General features: G+C 41.4%; 1 protein-coding gene across 2 annotated transcripts in view; it reads right to left on the bottom strand.

Moving 5' to 3' along the window:
- The window catches only part of marchf4a (membrane-associated ring finger (C3HC4) 4a), a 104410-nt gene extending 83965 nt beyond the window's left edge, over positions 1-20445 (bottom strand). The window contains exons 1-3 of one of the 2 annotated variants that reach the window (XM_077246900.1): positions 19240-20149; positions 18898-19115; positions 18340-18661 (exon numbers count right to left, since the gene is read on the bottom strand). In XM_077246900.1, the coding sequence (XP_077103015.1) occupies positions 18340-18621 (282 nt within the window). In that variant the 5' untranslated portion in view covers positions 18622-18661; positions 18898-19115; positions 19240-20149. Of the gene's footprint in view, positions 1-18339; positions 19116-19239 lie in introns of both variants that reach the window. The other variant, XM_077246899.1, reaches the window with a different exon arrangement.
- Positions 20446-21372: the final 927 nt, after the last annotated feature.

Raw genomic sequence — 21372 nt, 5'->3', positions numbered from 1 at the left:
ACCAGCCCCCCTTAGTTACTGTCGCTATGTCCGACAAGCTACGCCGCTCTCACGCACACACCATGTTCTCACGCAGTGAAAAATACATCGCGGATCAGAGAGGAGACTGACAATACGCTGACAGACAGGGCAGACCAGGTTACTTTTCGGTTACTTTTGATATTAAACATATTAAACAAAGTCTCACCTTTCAAATTTGGTCATTTTTAAAAAAAAATTAAACAATAAATACCGTTTTGTGGCTCTTTAATGTGTCGTGACAGATCCCTGTAGAGCCTCAGTTAAAGCTGCTCATGAACCGATCATCTCTTCCTTCTAGTTCATTTATAGCATCAAATAAACATGAATGAACATAAGAAGGAATGTTGTTTTAACCGCGGAAAGGCGTCAGTATATTCAGTTTTTCAAGTTCAAATCCTCCCATGTTAATCTACTATCTATCCTGACTGCTTTGTCGGACAAAATGGCGTATGGCGAAGTATGATTGGTCAGATCACCTGTCAATCAAGCTCCCTGCGAAGGGTCAATTACCTTGTAAATAAATTTATCTGGGGCATCCAGTCAACACCCAAGTGTCTACACGTCGGCATTTAATACATATCTGGGGCGTCTACTCGTCGACTTCCAAGCGTCTCCTAAATCGACACTTAACCAAGCGTCTCCAAATCGACACTTAATAACTTTTATACTCTAGCTCCAGCGTCTTCCGTCGACAACTGACCGAGTTCCCTAACTCTAGCTTACTTGCTTCCCTAAACTGACCTGCTGCGTAACAGTAATATCAGACAGATTTCAGCAAATGTCCTTTAAATGCTTTTAATTACAGCCGGGAGAGTTCTCGAGCAATACTCAGAGAATCTCCCAAGAAGAAGCAAGGCCGGTGGATCTCAGACAAATTCCTTTGAGAATTCCACCAGTAAACACTAACAAAACAGTTTTTATAGTATGGGGTGTGGCAAAATGACATGATACATTACATAATTTCTCTACAATTTGATTGGTTCTCCATTACTTCATAATCACAAGTTTTCAAACCTAGACATCTGTCTAGTTTCATTTCCCATGAGTTTTCAACTAAAGGGGAAACATACATTTTGAATTCAAATGTTAGATGTTAGAAACATGGTTAGTTTAATATACAGTCTAAAATTTCCACCACAAACATTATAACTTTCAACACACTCAAATGCTGTTTAGTATGATAGTGTAACATTAGACCAAATGAAACAGCGCTGCGTTACCTCACAAGTGTAATTCGTCAAATATACTGACCTGTATGAGTAGTAATTCAGCACTTGCGTTCGTTAGAATTAAATGTCCTTATTCCTTTATATCCGTGGGACTCGCATGTGGCGCTGATATCTGTCTCTTATTAGCAATCGCGACCTGCTTGATACCACAGTCATGTTAAAAAAATGAATGTTTTCACTCATCCATAAACATTATTAGATCCATCGGCATGACGACAAGTTCCATAATTCCGCTTATGCGTCATAAACCTACGCCTTTATTATTGTAAGCGGTCAGTGACCCCTAGCGACGAAAAAAATTACATATTGTAGCTTTATGTGGCTCTTTTTAAGAGTGAATGATTGAATCATTCACTCAATCAAGTCATTCAAAAACACTGTTGTATGTTAATTCTGCTGTGGCTTTGGAATTGTCACTGGCAGAGCATAAATATACAAAGTCCTCGCATGACATGTGAAAAAAAAGATATTGTTTTAATAATTTTGTTAAATTTGTGGCCACAATATCTTGTTTTTCCCCCCACATGTGTGTGCTACTCCATATAAATAGACACAGTAACCAGCAATATTCTGTGTAAATGAAAAGTCACTCAATAATTAACTTCTTGTTTATTGAACTGTTGTTACTGCACGGTTGTGATTATATACAGTACAGCCGAATCCTACAAAAAGAAATCCACATGATCAACAACACTGTTGCTGTTGTAATATTACTTAAAGTTGTGCTGACTCTACAAAAAAGAAACATGGTCCAAGATTAATCCACTAATAATCAGGCACCAGAGCTGCTCAAGGGACATGTCTCACAGTCATGATTATTGCCATTATTATGTAAGGGTAAATGAGTACAGTTGTAACGGAGTACACTTGTAAAACTGTAAATATTTCTCATGCAAGCTCAAACTGTCATCATCCGTCTGCACATTTACATCAGCATCCGCTCTCTATGGCAATCCAAACTTGTGCTTTTTTTTCCCAAACACTATTAACACTGGCTGTAAAAAAAAGCCAAATTCTGACAGTATCATACCATTTCCCATTAAAACAGTAATATACCATAGAAAACAATGCATTCTGGGTTATATTTGTAATTTTCGAGAAAGTAGCCTATACTGTGAAATAACAATGCTCAAAGTTGACACTCAGGCTGATATTGATCCTTGGCTGTGTTCCAAATCACACCCTATACCTTCATTCACTGTTCACTACATTTGTTCACTAATATAGTCCACTTGACAGAGTGAGTGAAAAGAAGAGAGTGAATTCAGACACTGATGAACACCTGACAAGCAGAATCACTGAAAGACAGAAACAAAAACATAAAAAAGATAAACACAAGAACTACAACTGACTTCCAGCTACACTGAGTGTGAAACCAGTTTACAAACTAATTTAATATTATTTCTTTCATACATGTACAAAAGTACTTGTTGAGAATTAACAGATATTTAGTTGTTGATGTTTTTATTGAATAAAGTTTGTAGTCACCATGATGGAGATCAGTACTTGCTTTAGTTTGTCTCTTGACCCTTGAATTTATAACTTAAGTTTCTTTTCAGTCAATAACATCGGACGTAGTTGCCGTGAACTGAATAGGGTCTACTATGTCCTCCGTTCCCTGAAGGTTGCATATGCAACCAGGTTGTTTCTCTCTAGCTGCTGTAACTGTGAGTTTATAAAGCACATTTGGTATGGCAAGAAAAAGCCAAGAGGAAGATGATCAGGTGTTTTTGGCTGTTGTGATGATGCCATAAACACCCTGAACTTGTCTCATTCTATGATCTCATCCTGTGTATAGGTTTTTAATTTATGGGTATTTAATATTTATCATATATCTGTAAATATACAACATGAAATCCAGCAATGTTTCTGTAATCAGTTATTCTGAAGGATATTGAAATGATTTATTGCATTAAAACATTTTGAACTCTTGCTTGACTCAGACACAGACAGACATCAACAATCAGCATATGAATCTCAACAATGGAAAAGAGTATAGAAGTAACAGGAGGCGAAACTACGTTGCAGTGTTGGTAACAATTGCTAGATGGCGCTGCTGTCGCCATTTTGGACTGAACCAACGCTTTTACCTTTAGCACAACTGTACAGCATTATCTCTGGAAATAATTGGAAACAAAGAAAACAGTGTTCTGCCATCAGCTGCAACAACTACCAGTGTACAACCAATCAACTAGCATTTCATAGATTCCCCAAAGATCCAGAGAGGTAAAGTAGAAAATGTTTTTTTTAACGTTAAAGTGAGCAGCGTACGTAGGCCTACGTCTCCATACGTAAATAGCAGCATGGATGTACACCAGTGAGTGCAGGGAAGTTGTGTGTGATAAGGAAAAGTGCAAAAACACTCTTGTATACGTGGTGAAACTATTCAATAGAGTCAGAATCCATCATCTATTACGGACCCAAAATCGACAACTCTCACAGCCCAAACAGAAGCGCAACAGAATTTCTTTTAAAGCTAAGTCATCTGTACATTAACTCTCTCTTTCTGTATCACATGTAACATGTGTTGTACAAAGTTTTTATCAGTCAAGATGAATAATAAAACTAAAGACTAAAACATATAGAACAGCTAATATACTTACCATTGCCATTCTATTTGTAGTAAATGTGTGCACTTTACTTGCACAATGTCTGATTTGTTGTGTGTAAGTTAATGCAGCCAGAAATGATGTGATCTACTGTTACGATGTGGTTTTGTGTCCTGTCATGTTTAGTGGTTCCCTGTCTTGTCATTAGTTCTCCCAGGTGTTTCTTGTTATCCACGCCCCCTTGTTATCCTGTCTGCTCGTTTGTCTCTGATTATTTAAGCCCTGTGTTTCTGCCCTGTCTTTGTCAGTTACTGAATGCATTTACGTACCACGAGTGTCTTGTGTTAAATAGGGGAATTTATTTTTCTATTTGAATCCCATTTCCTGCATTTACATATATTTAGGGACTGTGGTGATACAAAATCTAGGAAATAATTAAGTTGATTATAACAATAAATTCTGCCAAAAATAAAAATAGGCTACTAAACTATGTATGTATAACAAAAAGATTTCTTACTTTTTTATTGTTTAATAGATTGCCAAGACTTGAGAGAATCATTTTATAAGTCAAAAATGTTCACCCTTAATGTTTCGTGTGTAAATAAAATTGAAATTATGTGAGACCCAATTTCCACTGTAATGTCAAAACAACATAGAGACAGTATATTTTAAATAATTGTTTAATAGCATCTTTTTATGAATGAAGGCCATGTAGCTACTGATATCTCGATGAAAAGGACCCCCCCCCCCCCCCCCCCAAAAAAAGTGAAACATTTATTAGGCTTCAAAAATATAACAACTTTTAATTTAAGTGAACTTTAAACAATCCTCACAACCCATAATAAATGTCATATTTACCTGTGCCTTTCCTGTCTAACAGGTACGAAATACAGAAATTGAATAAGGTTATCAAATAGTCTGCACTGCATACATTAATAAGGATTAATCTATATATAATTTATAAAGTGAGTAATTTGCTCTGTTCCCCTTTGTTCTTTGGTTAACTTTACTGACAGAATTGGCTGTTGTCAATTGTCGCTGATGACAGAATCTTACGCATTTAATTTTCTCATTTACTCTTAACTTTCATTTAAGATTTTATTTAACTCATTTAAGACTGTTCTTGTAAAGATACAATTGACAAAACGGGAATTTTGGCATAAATGTGTGTGTTATTATTCAAGTGCGAAAGACAACTGGATTCTGGCGCGCTGTCTGTGAATGTTCTGACGCACACGCACACGATGCACAGACAGCGCGCCAGAATCCAGTTCTCTTTCGTGCTTGAATAAGCGCGATACCTGCTCATTACAACTTTCAGTGAGCTATTTTTAGAGCTATTTTTCATGCTCTATGACGAAATTGTTTAATTATAAACCGATCCATAAGCATTATTTTGTTGTACATTACTCAACACGCCGTTTTAGTTTAGATATTAAAAACTAGAAACTACTCTTTAGTTCCCTTAACCGCTTTTGAATTGGAACCGGTATCGTTCAATTTGATGACAGCTGTGTTGCGTTCAGTCCAAAATGGCGGAACTGCAGCTCTGCGCATGTGTGCGTTTGTTGCAATGGAACGTTCTATTGAGTTTCGCCTCTTGGTACTTCTATACTCTTTGACAATGGTGAAAATCAAAAGTTTCCTGTCGCAATGCATGCTGGGTTCCAGGATAGTATAAAACTCCCAGCATGCACTGCAGTATGAATAAATAAAGAAAAAATTATTGCCACCATTGTTGAGAGATGTGTGCTGATTTTTTATATATCTGTATTTCTACAAGACAGTGTAACTCTCGTTTCTTTGGTTGTGAATGATGTGTTAAAACAATTTGTCACTGCAACTGATTGCTGTAGTTTCACAGTTTCACTTTTGATACAGGATTAAACTCTGAATGACATCAGTGAACGACCAGGCTATATGATGATTTTGTCATCATAATCAATATAACAAACTGCGTTCACAAACCATGCATGTGTGCAGAAGTGTGGCTTCCAAAAATACAGTTCGAGCAGCAAGAGAAAAACTAATGTTAAAAAAGCAAGGGTCAGCATCCCAACTAAAGCAAACACTGATACATAATGGTTACTTCAAACCAAACATTTTCAATGAAACATCTCAATAACAACTTCTGTAGATGTATGACAGAAATAAAGCCATACTGGTTAATAATAAGTGTTATAATGTGTAATGGCTGGAAGTCAGTTGTAGTTCTTGTGTTTATCTATTTTCTGTTTGTGTGTTCCTCTGTCCTTCAGTGATTCTGCTTGTTAACAGCAGGTGTTCATCACTAATGATCAACAATCACTTACATAATCACTTCATTATTTTACTGCAACACTGTCAATGTTACTTTTTACTCTTTGTAGTGTGGATTTTCCTCTGGGGCTGAAAGGGTTAACAATGTAAGATAAAAAGACACACACACAACATGTATTTTAACAGTAATAAACTGTAAGTTATAAAACAGGTATATGCCAGTAGTTTACTGTAAAATTTAGTTTTTTGGGGTAACCATTGTGCTGAAGAGTAGAGTATGTGCTTCAGTCCAGGAGAAGACCAAGAAAAATTGATGATATTGAAGCAAATTAGCTCTATAAAATATTAATAACCAAGCATAACTTGTTATAATTGATTATGAATATTTGGGTCAGTTAATTGGGTTAACTTGATGTAGCTACATTAACATAACAACCAATTACGCAGTTCCTCCTGTGAACCCTCAATATTGGTTATTAATTAATTAATAGAAATGTACATTTCCGGGGCATGGGAAATTTCTTTCTTACTAAATACTACTAAGAGAGCAAGTAGTCAAGATCGATATGATTAGTGACTCCAGATATGAGCTTGAGACACGGAAAACTTTACGTTTGACATGAACAAGATTTTATTAACTAGACTAAACACTTAAACTACACTAACATACACATACATACATGCATACAGTTTACCAAGGGAAAGAGAGTTGAAGCAGAATACAGGAAAGCAAGAAGTTGCTCATTGTTTGAAATTCAGCAGATCAACAGCCTTGAGCAAACCATAAGTTTAGTTCTAACACGTCCTTCTTTAAAAGGTGTAAGGATACCTAAAGGATTAGTTCACCTCAAAATGAAAATTTCCTAATAATTTACTCACCCCAATGTCATCCAAGATATCCATGTCTTTCTTTCCTCAGTTGAAGAGAAATAAAGTTTTTTGAGGAAAACATTTCTGGATTTTTCTTCGAATAATGGACTTCAATGACAACCAGCGTTTTGAAGTCCAAATCAATGCAGTTTCAAAGGTCTTTGAAGTGCTTCCACGAATTGTATAAATCGCAGCTGAGAATTTAAAAAAAATAAAATATTTTTTTTACTACAATTGTTCGGTTTGAGCTGATCTGCAATGCGCCGGGAACTACGTCATCACGTTGAAAGGTCACTGTCGATGTCGCGGGCGCCGGCGGAAGTACCGCCCTACTGTTTACAAAGCGACCAATACAATTTGTTTTGCTTTGTAAACAGTAGGGCGGTACTTCTGCCGGGGCCCGCGACATCGACAGTGACCTTTCAACGTGATGACGTAGTTCCCGGCGCGTTGCAGATCACCTCAATCCGAACAATTGTAGTTAAAAAGTATATATATATATATTTTTTTATTTTTTTATTACCTATCGTTCCGCGAAATAAGACCCTCCTCCTCAGCTGCGATTGTGCACAGTCCGTTGAAGCACTTCAAAGACCTTTGCAAATGCATTGATTTGGACTTCAAAACGCTGGTTTTCATTGAAGTCCATTATTCGAAGAAAAATCAAGAAATGTTTTTCTCAAAAAACTTAATTTCTCTTCCACTGAGGAAAGAAAGACATGGATATCATGGATGGCATTGGGGTGAGTAAATCATTAGGAAATTGTCACGGTTCATAAATTCATTGATTCCTTCTTGTCTCGTGTTTCTGTTGTTATCTGTGTGTGTGTGTGAGTGGGCGTTACCACTCCGTTCTGCTGATCAGCGATCCAGCTGATCAGCGCTCAGCTGATCGTTATCCACTCACCAGCTGCAGCTCATTCCATTCCCTATTTATACTCACTGTTTTGTACTCTCATTGTCAGATCGTTGTTTGGAAGTCTCTTGTGTGTGGTTGTCCTTTCCTGTCGGCGTGTCAGCTCGTGTCTTGTTCGTGTTTTCCCTGGGATTATCACTGCCGTGGATCACCTCACCTCACCTGGACTCTCACTTCACTTCACTTCAAGACTCTTCACGTGGACCCTGACCATCTTGTCCCTGCGCTACCAGTCTTGTTGTTTGTCATCTGACCGTGAAACTGTACATTAAATATTCCTTCACTTGCATTATTGCTTCTGTGGTTTTTGCCGTCACAGAACGATCTGACCGATAATGGAAGCAGCGAGTGAGGTGAATCCGTTGGAGGAGTTTGTTAACTCCAGCATTCAACGCATGGAAACCCAGGAGAGGAACCTCAATGAGACGGGACGCGCTGTCCAAGTACTGGTGGCGCAGGTGTCCGAGCTCACCCAGCAGATACAACAGCTACGTGATCCCGCTGCGCCCCCCGCACCAGGCCGTTCCCCTCGTTCCATCTGAGGGAGCTTCCCAGTCAGAACCCCGCCTACCCATACCACAGACCTACGATGGTGAGCCAAGTTTCTGTCGTGCTTTTCTAACACGTTGCTCTATGCACTTTGCCCTGCAGCCTCGCACATTCATCCAGGAGGAATCTAAGGTGGCATTTGTGCTCACATTACTGACTGGGAAAGCGGCTCTCTGGGGAACGGCGGTGTGGGAGAACCAGGATCCATGCTGCGCCTCGTTCCAGACACTCTCCGCCGAGATGAAAAGGGTCTTCGACAGGGCAGTTACCGGGAGAGAGGCGGCTCGGATGCTTGCAGAATTACGACAGGAGGAAAGATCAGTATCGGATTACTCCATCGAATTTTGAACCCTGGCGGCAGAGTGTCACTGGAACGAGCAGGCGCAGTGGGACATGTTCCTGCATGGGCTGGCTGACCGCGTTCAAAGGGAGATCTACGCCCTGGATCTTCCAACATCTCTCAACGGACTCGTGGATCTGGCCCTTCGTGTGGACGTACGTTTATCGAGAGTGGAACGGAGAGCACCTACGAATCGGGCCAGGGGAGGAGCTGAGAGTCCACGATCCAGCGGCGCGGACGCGGTCAGCCCCGTCTACGATCACGAGCCCATGCAGGTCGGGCGAGCTGGGCTTTCCCGGGAGGAGAAGGAGAGGCGGAGATCCTAAGGACTATGTCTTTATTGCGGGGCCATTGGACATTTTGCCTACAACTGTCCTGTAAAAGGCCAAGCCCGACAGTAAGGTTGAGGCTACTGTCGGGTGGGATCTCCGCTGCGAAGACCTCATCTACATCGACCCTCCTCCCGGTAAGACTAAGATGGTCGGGCCACAATCACGACTGTCAGGCACTGGTGGATTCTGGGTCAGAAGGTAACTTCATGGACCATGGTTTTGCTCAAAGATTTAACATTCCCCTTCTACCACTCACCAGTAGAATAGCAGTTCAGGCACTCAACGGTCAAGATCTTCCTACCATCTCTCTCATCACCGGACCCATCACACTCACCACATCTGGAAACCACACTGAGACATGTTCCTTTTACATCATGAACTCACCACTTGCACCCATTGTTCTCGGACACCCTTGGTTAACTGAACACAACCCCAAGATGGACTGGCTTAAGAAATCAGTGTTAGAATGGAGTGGTAGATGTCATGAGTCCTGTCTTGTGTCTGCCTGTTCGTCTGTTGCTGTCTCTGTGTTTCAGGAGGAGGCAGTGGATTTATCTAGCGTGCCCGCGGAGTACTCGGACCTGAAGGAAGTGTTCAGTAAGTCTCGTGCTGCTTCTCTACCTCCTCATCGTCCCTATGACTGTGCTATAGATTTGCTGTCAGGTAAGTCTCCGCCTAAAGGCAAGTTATATTCACTTTCTGTCCCAGAGAGGGAGGCTATGGAGAAATATATTTCTGATTCTCTAGCATCTGGGTTCATCCGTCATTCTTCTTCTCCAGCGGGGGCGGGGTTCTTTTTCGTGGGGAAGAAGGACGGATCTCTGCGACCTTGCATTGATTACCGAGGGTTGAACAACATCACGGTAAAGAATACCTATCCTTTGCCGTTGATGTCTTCAGCCTTCGAGAGGCTGCAGGGAGCGTCTATCTTCACGAAATTGGATTTACGTAATGCTTATCATTTGGTCCGCATTAGAAAGGGGGATGAATGGAAGACTGCTTTTAACACCCCTAGGGGGCACTTTGAATACTTGGTCATGCCTTTCGGGCTGTCCAACTCCCCAGCAGTCTTCCAGGCTCTCGTCAATGACGTGCTGCGAGATATGGTTGATCAGTTCATTTATGTCTACCTGGATGACATATTGATATTTTCATCTTCTCTACAGGAACACGAGCAGCACGTCCGACGAGTGCTTCAGAGGCTGTTAGAGAATGGGCTTTTTGTCAAGGCGGAGAAATGCGTTTTTCATGCACAGTCTGTTCCATTTCTAGGATACATTGTGTCGTCTGAGGGAATTCGCATGGATCCTGAGAAGGTTAAGGCTGTGGTAGATTGGCCAATCCCAGATTCCCGTAGAGCCCTACAGAGGTTTCTGGGATTCGCCAATTTTTACCGGCGTTTTATTCGCAATTTCAGCCAATTAGCCTCGCCTCTGATCGCCTTGACCTCCCCCAGAACTGCGTTCAGGTGGTCAGACGCTGCTGAGGCAGCGTTTGCCAAACTAAAGGACCGCTTTGTTTCGGCCCCCATCCTGATTACCCCTGATCCATCACGGCAGTTTGTGGTGGAGGTCGACGCGTCAGAGGTGGGGGTAGGAGCGGTGATATCTCAGCATTCTCCCACAGACGACAGAGTTCATCCATGCGCGTTTTTATCCCATCGTTTATCCCCTGCCGAACGCAATTATGATATTGGTAACAGAGAGTTGTTGGCAGTCAAGTTAGCGTTGGAGGAATGGTGCCACTGGTTGGAGGGGTCAGGGGTACCCTTTATCGTCTGGACCGACCATAAGAATTTGGAATATATCAGAACTGCCAAAAGATTGAACTCTAGGCAGGCTCGGTGGGCACTTTTTTTCGGACGTTTTGACTTTACTCTCTCGTACCGCCCGGGTTCCAAAAACATCAAACCCGATTCTTTATCGCGCATTTTTGATCGATCCCAACGCCCGTCTACTCCCGAGTGCAATTTACCGGGGAATCTATTCGTCTCCACACTCGTATGGGAGGTCGAATCGAAGGTCAAGACGGCCTTAGAAGGGGTAATGCCTCCGCCCGCCTGTCCTCCGAACCGTTTATTTGTGCCAGAGGAATTAAGGTCTGACGTTATCCAGTGGGCTCATTGTTCCAACGTGGCTTGCCATCCGGGAGTTAACCGTACTAGTTTTTTAGTCAAGCAATGATTCTGGTGGCCACGTATGGCTCGTGACATCCACAGTTTTGTTTTGGCTTGCTCAGTTTGTGCCACTGGTAAGACTTCCAATCGACCCCCAGATGGGCTTCTTCAACCGCTGCCTGTTCCTTCGAGACCCTGGTCCCATATCGCTCTAGATTTTATCACCGCCCTCCCACCCTCTCAGGGTAACACGGTGGTTTTAACCGTGGTGGACTGATTCTCGAAGGCAACTCACTTTATTCCCTTACCCAAATTACCCTCAGCAAAGGAGACAGCGTTGATAGTCGTAGATCACGTCTTTCGTATTCATGGCCTCCCGACAGACGTGGTCTCCGACAGAGGACCCCAGTTTGTGTCCAAATTTTGGCAAGAGTTTTGTAGATTACTGGGAGCGACTGTTAGTCTGTCCTCAGGGTTTCAGCCCCAGAGCAATGGTCAAACCGAGAGAGCCAACCAAGATTTGGAAAGGGTGTTACGATGTTTGGTCTCCAAGAATCCTTCCTCTTGGAGCCAGCAACTGTCTATGGTGGAGTACGCCCACAATACGTTACCGGTGTCAGCTACGGGTCTGTCTCCGTTTGAGTGTAGTTTAGGATACCAGCCACCTATTTTTCCCAGTCTGGAATCCGAGGTCGCGGTTCCCTCCGCCCACGCCTTTGTCCAGAGGTGTCACCGCACCTGGACTAGAGCCCGTGAGACTCTAGTCCGGGTGAGGGAGCGCACCAAGGCCAAGGCCGATCGCCACCGGTCTAAGCCTCCCGTATACGTCGTTGGTCAAAGAGTGTGGCTTTCTACTAAAAACATCCCTCTCCGCTCCGTTTCTAATAAACTTGCTCCCAAATTCATTAGCCCGTTTACTGTCACCAAGATTATTAGTCCGGTGACAGTCCGCCTCAAATTGCCTCCAGTGTACAGGAGGATTCATCCCGCCTTCCATGTATCCAAGATCAAGCCCTTGTTTTATTCTCGTATTAATCCGCCAGCCCCGGTTCCTCCCCTGCCGCGACTCGTAGAAGGGGAACCCACTTATTCGGTAAATCGTATTCTGGACTCGAGGCGGAGGGGACGCGGATTCCAGTACTTGGTGGACTGGGAAGGTTACGGTCAGGAGGAGAGAAGTTGGGTACCGGCTAGAGACATCCTGGATCATTCCCTTATTGATGATTACAATCGACAGGTAAGGGAGTCTGGGAACGCCAGGAGGCGTTCTTAGGAGAAGGGGTACTGTCACGGTTCATAAATTCATTGATTCCTTCTTGTCTCGTGTTTCTGTTGTTATCTGTGTGTGTGTGTGTGTGTGAGTTGGCGTTACCACTCCGTTCTGCTGATCAGCGATCCAGCTGATCAGCGCTCAGCTGATCGTTATCCACTCACCAGCTGCAGCTCATTCCATTCCCTATTTATACTCACTGTTTTGTACTCTCATTGTCAGATCATTGTTTGGAAGTCCTTCGTGTGTGGTTGTCCTTTCCTGTCGGCGTGTCAGCTCGTGTCTTGTTCGTGTTTTCCCTGGGATTATCACTGCCGTGGATCACCTCACCTCACCTGGACTCTCACTTCACTTCACTTCAAGACTCTTCACGTGGACCCTGACCATCTTGTCCCTGCGCTACCAGTCTTGTTGTTGTCATCTGACCGTGAAACTGTACATTAAATATTCCTTCACTTGCATTATTGCTTCTGTGGTTTTTGCCGTCACAGAAATTTTCATTTTGAGGTGAACTAATCCTTTAAATAATGAGACTAAGTTTGATACTTGCATGTCTAACCCATTTGAATTAAACTGTCCTGATGCAATTTGCACAAACCTTTGCTGATGTTGTCTTGATGAGAAAGAACCAGTTGGAGTCAGAGGATTTTTGGTGAATGGAAAGACAAGGCCGCAGCCTGGCACAAGCTAGGGGGTCCTTAGAAAACTTCTAGTTCGCCTTCATCTTCACATCAGCAGGACTTGATCTTGTGATCAGTGATTTTTAAAGAGTGAAGATATCACACCCTCTGGAGGTGTGTGAGCTAATAAGAAGTTGGCCCTTTGGAGGGAGATTTTACGACCCTTTGTGTTCGAGCAGGACATTTGAATCTGCAATTTCATTGGGTGTTTAAGAAAAAGAATCTTCAAGATTCTTATAATACCCATGTGTCACAAAGTTAGCAAAATGTATTGTAAATTAACAAATGGGGAGTTTATAGAGACCAAACATGCCACACATATGATTTTGGTTAACCATAGTATGCAAAGTCTGAAACATTAACCCATTAGAGTTTACAAGAAAACATAGGCCAAAACAACATAAAAGGAAAATCATGAGATGGGAAAATTAGATACATACATTTCTCAAGTGGTTATATATATAGAATATATAGGATTAACAGGGTTTATTTCTCCTTCTCAGTAAGTGAGTGTCACATCTCTCAGGAATTCCCTTTTTGAGGTCGTAAAAATTCTTATCAATGTAACAGGACCCTGAGTTCTGCCAGTGGTGTTAGCTTCATTGTAATGTTAGTTTCGGGGGAAGTTACATGGACCTTTGTTGGGAGAGTGAGTTTGCCGGACTAATTCATTAACTATAATGAATAATTTGTGTGTGTGTGATTGGTCCAGACGCTACAATACGTTGCATGTTGCTTTATTTAACAGGTGGTGACTGTGTAGTTGCTGGTCCAGTGGACATCTCTTTATTTACAATATTTTTTAATGGTCTCAAATGAAGTAAGTTCAAAGTAATACTTTGCTCACATTATTGGTGCATTATAAATTTTAGTTAATACATTTAAACGACAGTTGGTCAATTTAAGACAGTCAGTTTCTGCAAGTGAAATTAGTTAACTCGAGTTTTATTTTAGTGCATGGTATTTTTACAGTAACATACTGTAGATTATAGTAAAGAACTGCACAATTAACAGTAATTTCCAGGCAACAGTGTTGCTAGTATTTTACTGTAAAAAAAGCCTGGTAAGTTCTAACAGTGTAGTATACAGATGAAGGCATCTTGTAAGAAAAGAAATCTCATGCTAATGCAGGTCACATAGGGATTTTGCATCATCAGCATTCTACAGCACCAACTTTTTAAATAGATTTTGAAAGAGAGAGAGAACGAGCAAATGGAAAAGTAGGAAAACATTTGAGAACATTTAGAAGAGCTTGATTATGGAGGATATGAAGGAAGTTTGTTCTTTCTCACCTAACCACCACCTCCACACCAAATTATTCAATAAATACTTGTTTGATCTCTTCGATTTAGTAAACAACATAATAAATACTTGTATAATTTTGGTCAATGTTAATATTAGGTGGGATTACCTGTTTGGCCAAACACAAAGGAAATGTTCAGGCAAAGTTGCAGTCATTTTCTTGATTTCTATTTCTGAAGCATCACACTTGGTAGCCTTGCTCACTATGAAATGTTTATTAACTACATATTAAACATCAGATGTGTTCTCATTGCTATTACTGGTGCTTACAAGTCATGTATTTTACAAGATAAACGCACATGAACACCACCACAAAGTCATTATTACGAATGTGGAAACTAAGGCCTCGTTCACACTGCAGGGGCTTAATGCTCAATTCCGATTTTTTAAAAAAAAATCTGATTTTTTTGCAAGGCCGTTCACATTTCCAATTAAATGCGACCTTTTGTGATCTCCTGTGTGAACGTGAACGTGAAATGACCCAGAAGTGACCCACATGCGCAGAAGAGTACTCAACGGTCAACGATGTCACTTGATGTTTGCGGAAGTAGCTAAACATGGCCTGAATAGAGCTGTCCCCCCAAATATTAATTAAATCAGAAACCTCGCTTCCCTTCCATTGACTGGTCTCAGCATCGTACGCCATAGTTGTTTTTTATCTTCTCATTCCCGCCTACTTCAACGCAGAATGATGACGTTTGTCGCATATCAATGACGTGCGGGTCGGATACATGTGACCTGGCCGTTCAGATTGAAGTCGCATTTCAAAAGATCGGATACATATCGGATTTGGACCACATACCCAAGTGGCCTGGGTCGCATTTGAAAAGATCGGATCTGTGTCGTTCAGACTGTCATGAAAAGATCAGATGCAGGTCGCATAGGGCCAAAAAAAAACGGAATTGGATCGTTTCAGCCTGCAGTGTGAACGTAGCCTAATATTTGCTGAGCCCTGTGTTTCTGTGCCACTGAGAAAACATGATGGAACCAATGGATGCATCATCTGTATTGACTGAAAATGAGTTGCATGTACAAAAGACGAGTAGTATCGTACAATTACGATTTAATATCGATTCAATTTACAGAACCTTCATTAATTGAATAAAAACATAAAAAAGCAAAAGCACACCTAATGTGCATGCTTTAATAATTTTCTATAAGTTACAAATTCTTGCTATACTTTTTGTAGACATGCATGGTACATCGCCATCTTACTCTGACCCAAAGTATTTGAATGCACATGATGTCATAATTACAAACTTCCCAAGAAGACTTGAACTCACCATATGTCACAGGAGTTTTGTGTCAAGTGTGGACAGACAAATATTTGTTGAAATTTTGTTATCCTATAAGGACATTATACACACACACACACACACACACACACACACACACACACACACACACACACACACACACACACACACACACACACACACACACACACACACACACAAATCATTAAAAATTAAATTAATGGTTTATAGTCTTTCTGTGTCATATATACAATAATATTCTCCAATAATGCCCAATTATTCTCTCTGATAAAGGTGAAGTGATGTTCACATATTTGGTTTCTCACAACAGGGTGTGAAAAAGTGTTATGCTACTCCAGGATCTGTGACGATTTTCTCCCTCTCCATTTCTTCTTTTCACACCGATTAAAACAAGACCTTAAGGCGTTACAGGGCATTTTTTTCTCAGTGGGTTTGAGGATGAGAGAGTGCAAGTGAGAAATATTATTTCTTGTCTAAAGCATGGAATTATTCCTGTGTGTTCTGTGTACAGAAGAGAAGGACCCTTCTTGCCTCCCTGACAGATTCAGGGGAACAGGAGACCTTCTTGGGGTTCTGAAAGTAAATGGGATAGAAAAGGGAGAGACAGCTGGAGAAATTCAAAGCATACAGTTGAGAGGAGAGCAAGAAAGAGGGGAATGTGTGTCTGGATTGGAGACATATACACAGCTCAGTCAGAGCGGAGAGAATCTCCTCAGTCCCATCTGCTCTCTACACAGCTCTCATTACACTCACAGGCCCATCCATCAGCCCGCAGTCACACAACTCTGCCACAGCCCACATTAATGGAAAGAGGAAAGAGAAAGAGACGTGTGGAAAGTGAAAATGAAAAAAGACAGGAAACAACTGAAAGAGAGAATGATAGAAAGGGGGGAGAGGAAGAGAAAAATATAATGTCACATGCGTTTACAGGCTAAATCAGGCCTGTGAAGAGGACTTGTTAATACTAAGTATGTAACTGTCACAGAATGTTCTAGCCTGGCAAGCCAGACCTATTAAGATGTTAGGTCTGGGAACCAACAATTGGCATACCTCAATCCGAGGGGCGGGATAAACGGTTGTCTTTCAAATTCCCTCTGCACGCAATAGGACAGCGCTACAACCAACCAGAGCAATGGACGGCTGTGGCTGAGTGAGTCCCATGCGTTTTTCCACCAGTGGAGCTAGTTGATATATTAAACTTTTGCCGTATCCGGTCGTCAAAACTCCGAACACATCTTCCTTTTTTAAGAATGACTTAAGTGACGTTCTCTTAACTCCAAGTCATCCAGAGTCGCGGCCAAAGCCGATTCGAAAGACCGCTGTTCGCCAGCAGCATCTTCTTTGTTTTCAAGTAGCAGGGAAATCACGCGGAACTATGCGCGGAACCGTCACAACTCTGCCGTCATTATGTTAAGCCCGCCCACCAACTCTATACACGATGTGATTGGCCTGACCAGAGTTTGTTTTTTACAGCTCAAAAGTCTATGGAGATTTGCTAGACCACCCTTTCTGCAAAATAATGTTTGCTGCTGCTAGGGTGCGTCTAGATTTCTAGGCTAAGAATGTTCTGCTTATTGGCCCTAAATCTTTGAGCAATGTTTTGTGTCCACACCCTTGACCTTTCAGTCATGTGGTACATTCCATTAGAAACAAAATCACCGTAGCTGCATGTGGATAAATGTCACTGTCATAAAACCACTGAAGCAGAGTAACAGTCAGATTTATGGGGACAAATCACTTCAAGAACAGCAGCAATGACGTGGAATCTCACATACAGTATTCAGACACATTTGAATAACAACACTTGACCTTTTCACAGAACTACCTGCACTTTTGGTGATTATTGTAATGCATTAATAATGCAGTTCTTTCTTCCCTGGAACTAGTAAAAAAAAAAGATGTATAGGCTATTGAAAAAGATATTTAGAAAATCTGTGTGTGTTTTAATTTTTGTTATGTTTTTTTTTTTTCAATGAAAGTCAACAGGGTCAAAAACCCCACTGACTTGTTGTTTTGACAAGAACAGAACAACAAGAAATATCTTCTTTTGTGTTCTGCAGAAGAAAGTAAGTTGTTCAGGCTTGGAACATTATCGAGGACAGAATTCAATTTTTGGTGAACTATTCATTTACCTATGAACATTTTCCAGAATCCACCAAGAAAATATCCAAATGCATTTGCATTAGTTTTTAACAGTAGCCTACTAACCGTTTTATAATTTTAATGAGATGTTTTGCTTTAAAATGTACTTGTGCTATCTATTTAAAATAAATGCTACTAGTTTGCTATATTGTTATGTAATGCATTCACATTCATATATTTTTTACTTAAATTTCATAGTATCCAAATACTTTTTGAGCCCACTGTATAGATATTCATGCAGTGAAATTTGTTTGTGAAAATGTTCTTAATATTAACCTAACGTATATTATAACAAAATCTTTGTTTTCATTCCACTTCAGTTCTTCACCAGTAATTACATTCAAAGTGATCTAAAAAGTGCAATTAACTTAGAACAGGTTTTCACTGATTTTCCCCTCACAGTTTAGTAGGTATATGTATTGAGCAAATCTGTGCAATAATCATCCATTCAGCCTTAGTAACAGAATGCATGAAGTGAACTCCCTACCTGCTCTGGGCCCTGAAAACATATCCGACACAACGGAGTCCTGACTCCACTGTCCGTGCAGCTGTTCAGGGATAATCTCTCGTCCAGCTTCTCCTTAGAGCAATCCTCAGATGAGCTGCAACAGTCCAGCGTCCTCGGCGTATCCACTGCGCTATGAGTCCAGTCTTCGGGCCCTAGTGTGTCCAAAGCCTCACCTGTCACCGGCTGATAATGTCCGTTGGCTAAAGAGTGGCTCTCCGTGGCGCTGCTCGTCGCATTGCCCTCCGCGTTTAGTTCGTTCATGGGTGTGAAGGCAGGTGGCGATGCCGACGGTGCCGGTGGCCTGAGAAGGAAAACCTTCAGGTCACTGAACAAGACGCAACAGCGGCCTTTCTGCTTGCCCTGGTGGCGCAGCATCGGTCTGCGACTCAACAATCCCCAACAACATACAATGACACCGATAGCCAACAACATGTGCCCGTCTTATGAATAATGGAAAGGCGGTCTATGTTTTTAAACGGCTTATAAAACTAAGGCTATCTGTTACTGGTCTCCAGCAGGTCACATATCAGAACTTACTGTTTGGTTTCCAACGAGGAAGAAACACATGTGCAGCCGGTTCAGTCTCGTGAGCAACACCGCTTTCTTCTCATACTCAATACTCACTCACCCCAAGTGACCGTTTGAACATGGAGAACGTGTTTATTTTCAACAGTTCTTCTGAGAGCTACATCAGATGCGATTCCTCGCGCTGGTGTTCCACTGTGAAGATGACGATTGTACGCACATGTTAGTAGCTGTCAAAAGAGGAAACGTGCAGTTGTTACCTTACTAAACATCTTTAGTCATATTAAATAATATTTGTACTTGAATAAAACCAGTTCAATAAGATGTTACCACGTGAAGCACATTTTAGGTTACCTGACAAAACAGTTTACTGGGATTTTAGAGCTGTTATCTACAACAATATCCATATCCACACAGATACAAACATTTTCACATGAAACTGCGGACAAGTAGGCTACACCGATTTGAATGGAAAAATGTCGGGGATTCCCGCGAACAGCCTCTGACAAAGAGCTCCTGTCCTGAGGTAGTGGCATCTATTCATCAAAGTAGGAAAACAGAAATACTGTATATTCGCCAGGAGAGCCAAACAAATGGCAGCCTTGGTTTTTCCTAATTAAACAACTAGAAGTCTACGACACACACACACGCTCAGTGGACCAGCCATGAAATAGGCTATTAATTTCTGTTCTACAATACACATTATCCACGATCATTAGCAATCTTTAATAGCGATGCGATCGCGGACTACCGTGTAATTTTGTGTTAATGTGAACGCAAAGTGTCTTGCGTGAAACGAAATCCAGCCACAATCTTGACTATTAGCCAGCAATTGTCCTTTGCGTTCTTCTCATGTTTCAGGTCCGACGGTTTACAAATTAATCCCGCACAAGTCCCCTTCTGAAAAATTTAAGGTGCCAACGTTAGTAGCCTACAGGCAGCCTATCACATTAAGCACCCAGCCCTTGTTGCAGAAATCCCAATGCAGTTTCGATCACTGTCCCATATAATGTCAAACATGACTCGAAAATCAGTCCTGAAAAGAAACAGATTCGCGGTCGACGATGAGGAAATGTTTTTGCCATCCACACTCCGTCGTAATGAATTTTAATAAAAATACTGAAGTGGCTCCTGCGTTGTAATCCAAAGCGTTGCGGTTCATGCGACGAAAGGCGTTGTGCAGTTATAAAACGAGTTGTTTATGATGATCATCAGTAAAGCCGGAGGATGCTCGCTCTCGCTGCGGTTCAGCACCATGTTGCCTGGGACAGCTCCCAGGCGCGGGCCCGTCTCTCTCTCTCTCTCTCTCTCTCTCTCTCTCTCTCGCAGAGAGTGTGATGTGAGCAAAGTGGGCGAGCTCAGGGCCAGCAAAACTAATTGAATCACGTCCTAACAATTTGTGCAACGGTATAAATGAAGACATTACTCTCATCCAGTGGGACTGAGTCGAATAGGTTTCGAAATGAGAATTTTTTCTAATGCGAACAAGTGGTGATCGTTCTTGTAGTCTGCATTCCTCATCTATCCTACGAGCCACAAACGGATTTGGTTTCAGCCCTCATGTGAGACCGACTCACAAGCACATGTTTCTAGGTCAGTGTTACCAGCGTTCGCCCCCTCTGAGACGCTGAACCCGCTGAACTCAAGATATCAAGTAGTAGACACGTTGTGCAGATACTGTATTTCCCGAACGTTAAGTCCATCAATTACAGCATGACATTTAAGCCCAGCATAAAGCCGCTGTATAGAGATGACAGGAATTTCTTTGGAATGATCTGGTCTGATTTCAGCTCTGAGTTTGCACTGTGAAAAAAATTTGTTAAACTTACAGTAAAAACTTGTGGTTGTCATAAAATAGTGTGGATGTCAGCAGTAGATGATGATTACTATGTTTTACAGTTACAATCTGTTTATGCCATTACTGTAAATTATATCATGTTAATTTACCAACCAGTGTGAGCTATTAAAGCTATTTGCTGTAAATGAAGTTATAATAATGCAGGTGGTGTAACAGATGGCCACATGATGACTTAAAGTTCATCAAAATTGGTCTTTCCAGCAACTGTAATAATAACAAAGACAAAACACACACACACACACACACACACACACACACACACACACACACACACACACACACACACACACACACACACACACACACACACACACACACACACACACACACACACACACACACATATTAAATTGAATGGAATTGGGAATATTGTAACATGTCTGTTAACATTTCTTATGATCATGCTTTTGATTGCTCTCACTAAATATCCAGGCCCCCCATTGAGAACACTTGTAATAATATTTTGCTGTAAAATTGAATATACTGTATTTTAAAGAACATATAATTTTAAACCGTAAGTAACATTACATTACTTTATCAGTTATTTTTCCATTAAAAGTACTAAAATGTTTTACACTCCACTGAAAAACTTTTGTCAGAGGTGTTTAGATGTAAAGTGTAATTCACGA

The sequence above is a fragment of the Siphateles boraxobius genome, unplaced genomic scaffold (genome assembly GCF_051911475.1).
Source record: "Siphateles boraxobius isolate OS27281-9 unplaced genomic scaffold, OSU_SipBor_1 29, whole genome shotgun sequence".
NCBI classification, from domain to species: Eukaryota; Metazoa; Chordata; class Actinopteri; order Cypriniformes; family Leuciscidae; genus Siphateles; species Siphateles boraxobius.
The sequence above is the reverse complement of the archived record's forward strand: the minus strand, read 5'-3'. Positions and strand labels throughout refer to the sequence as shown.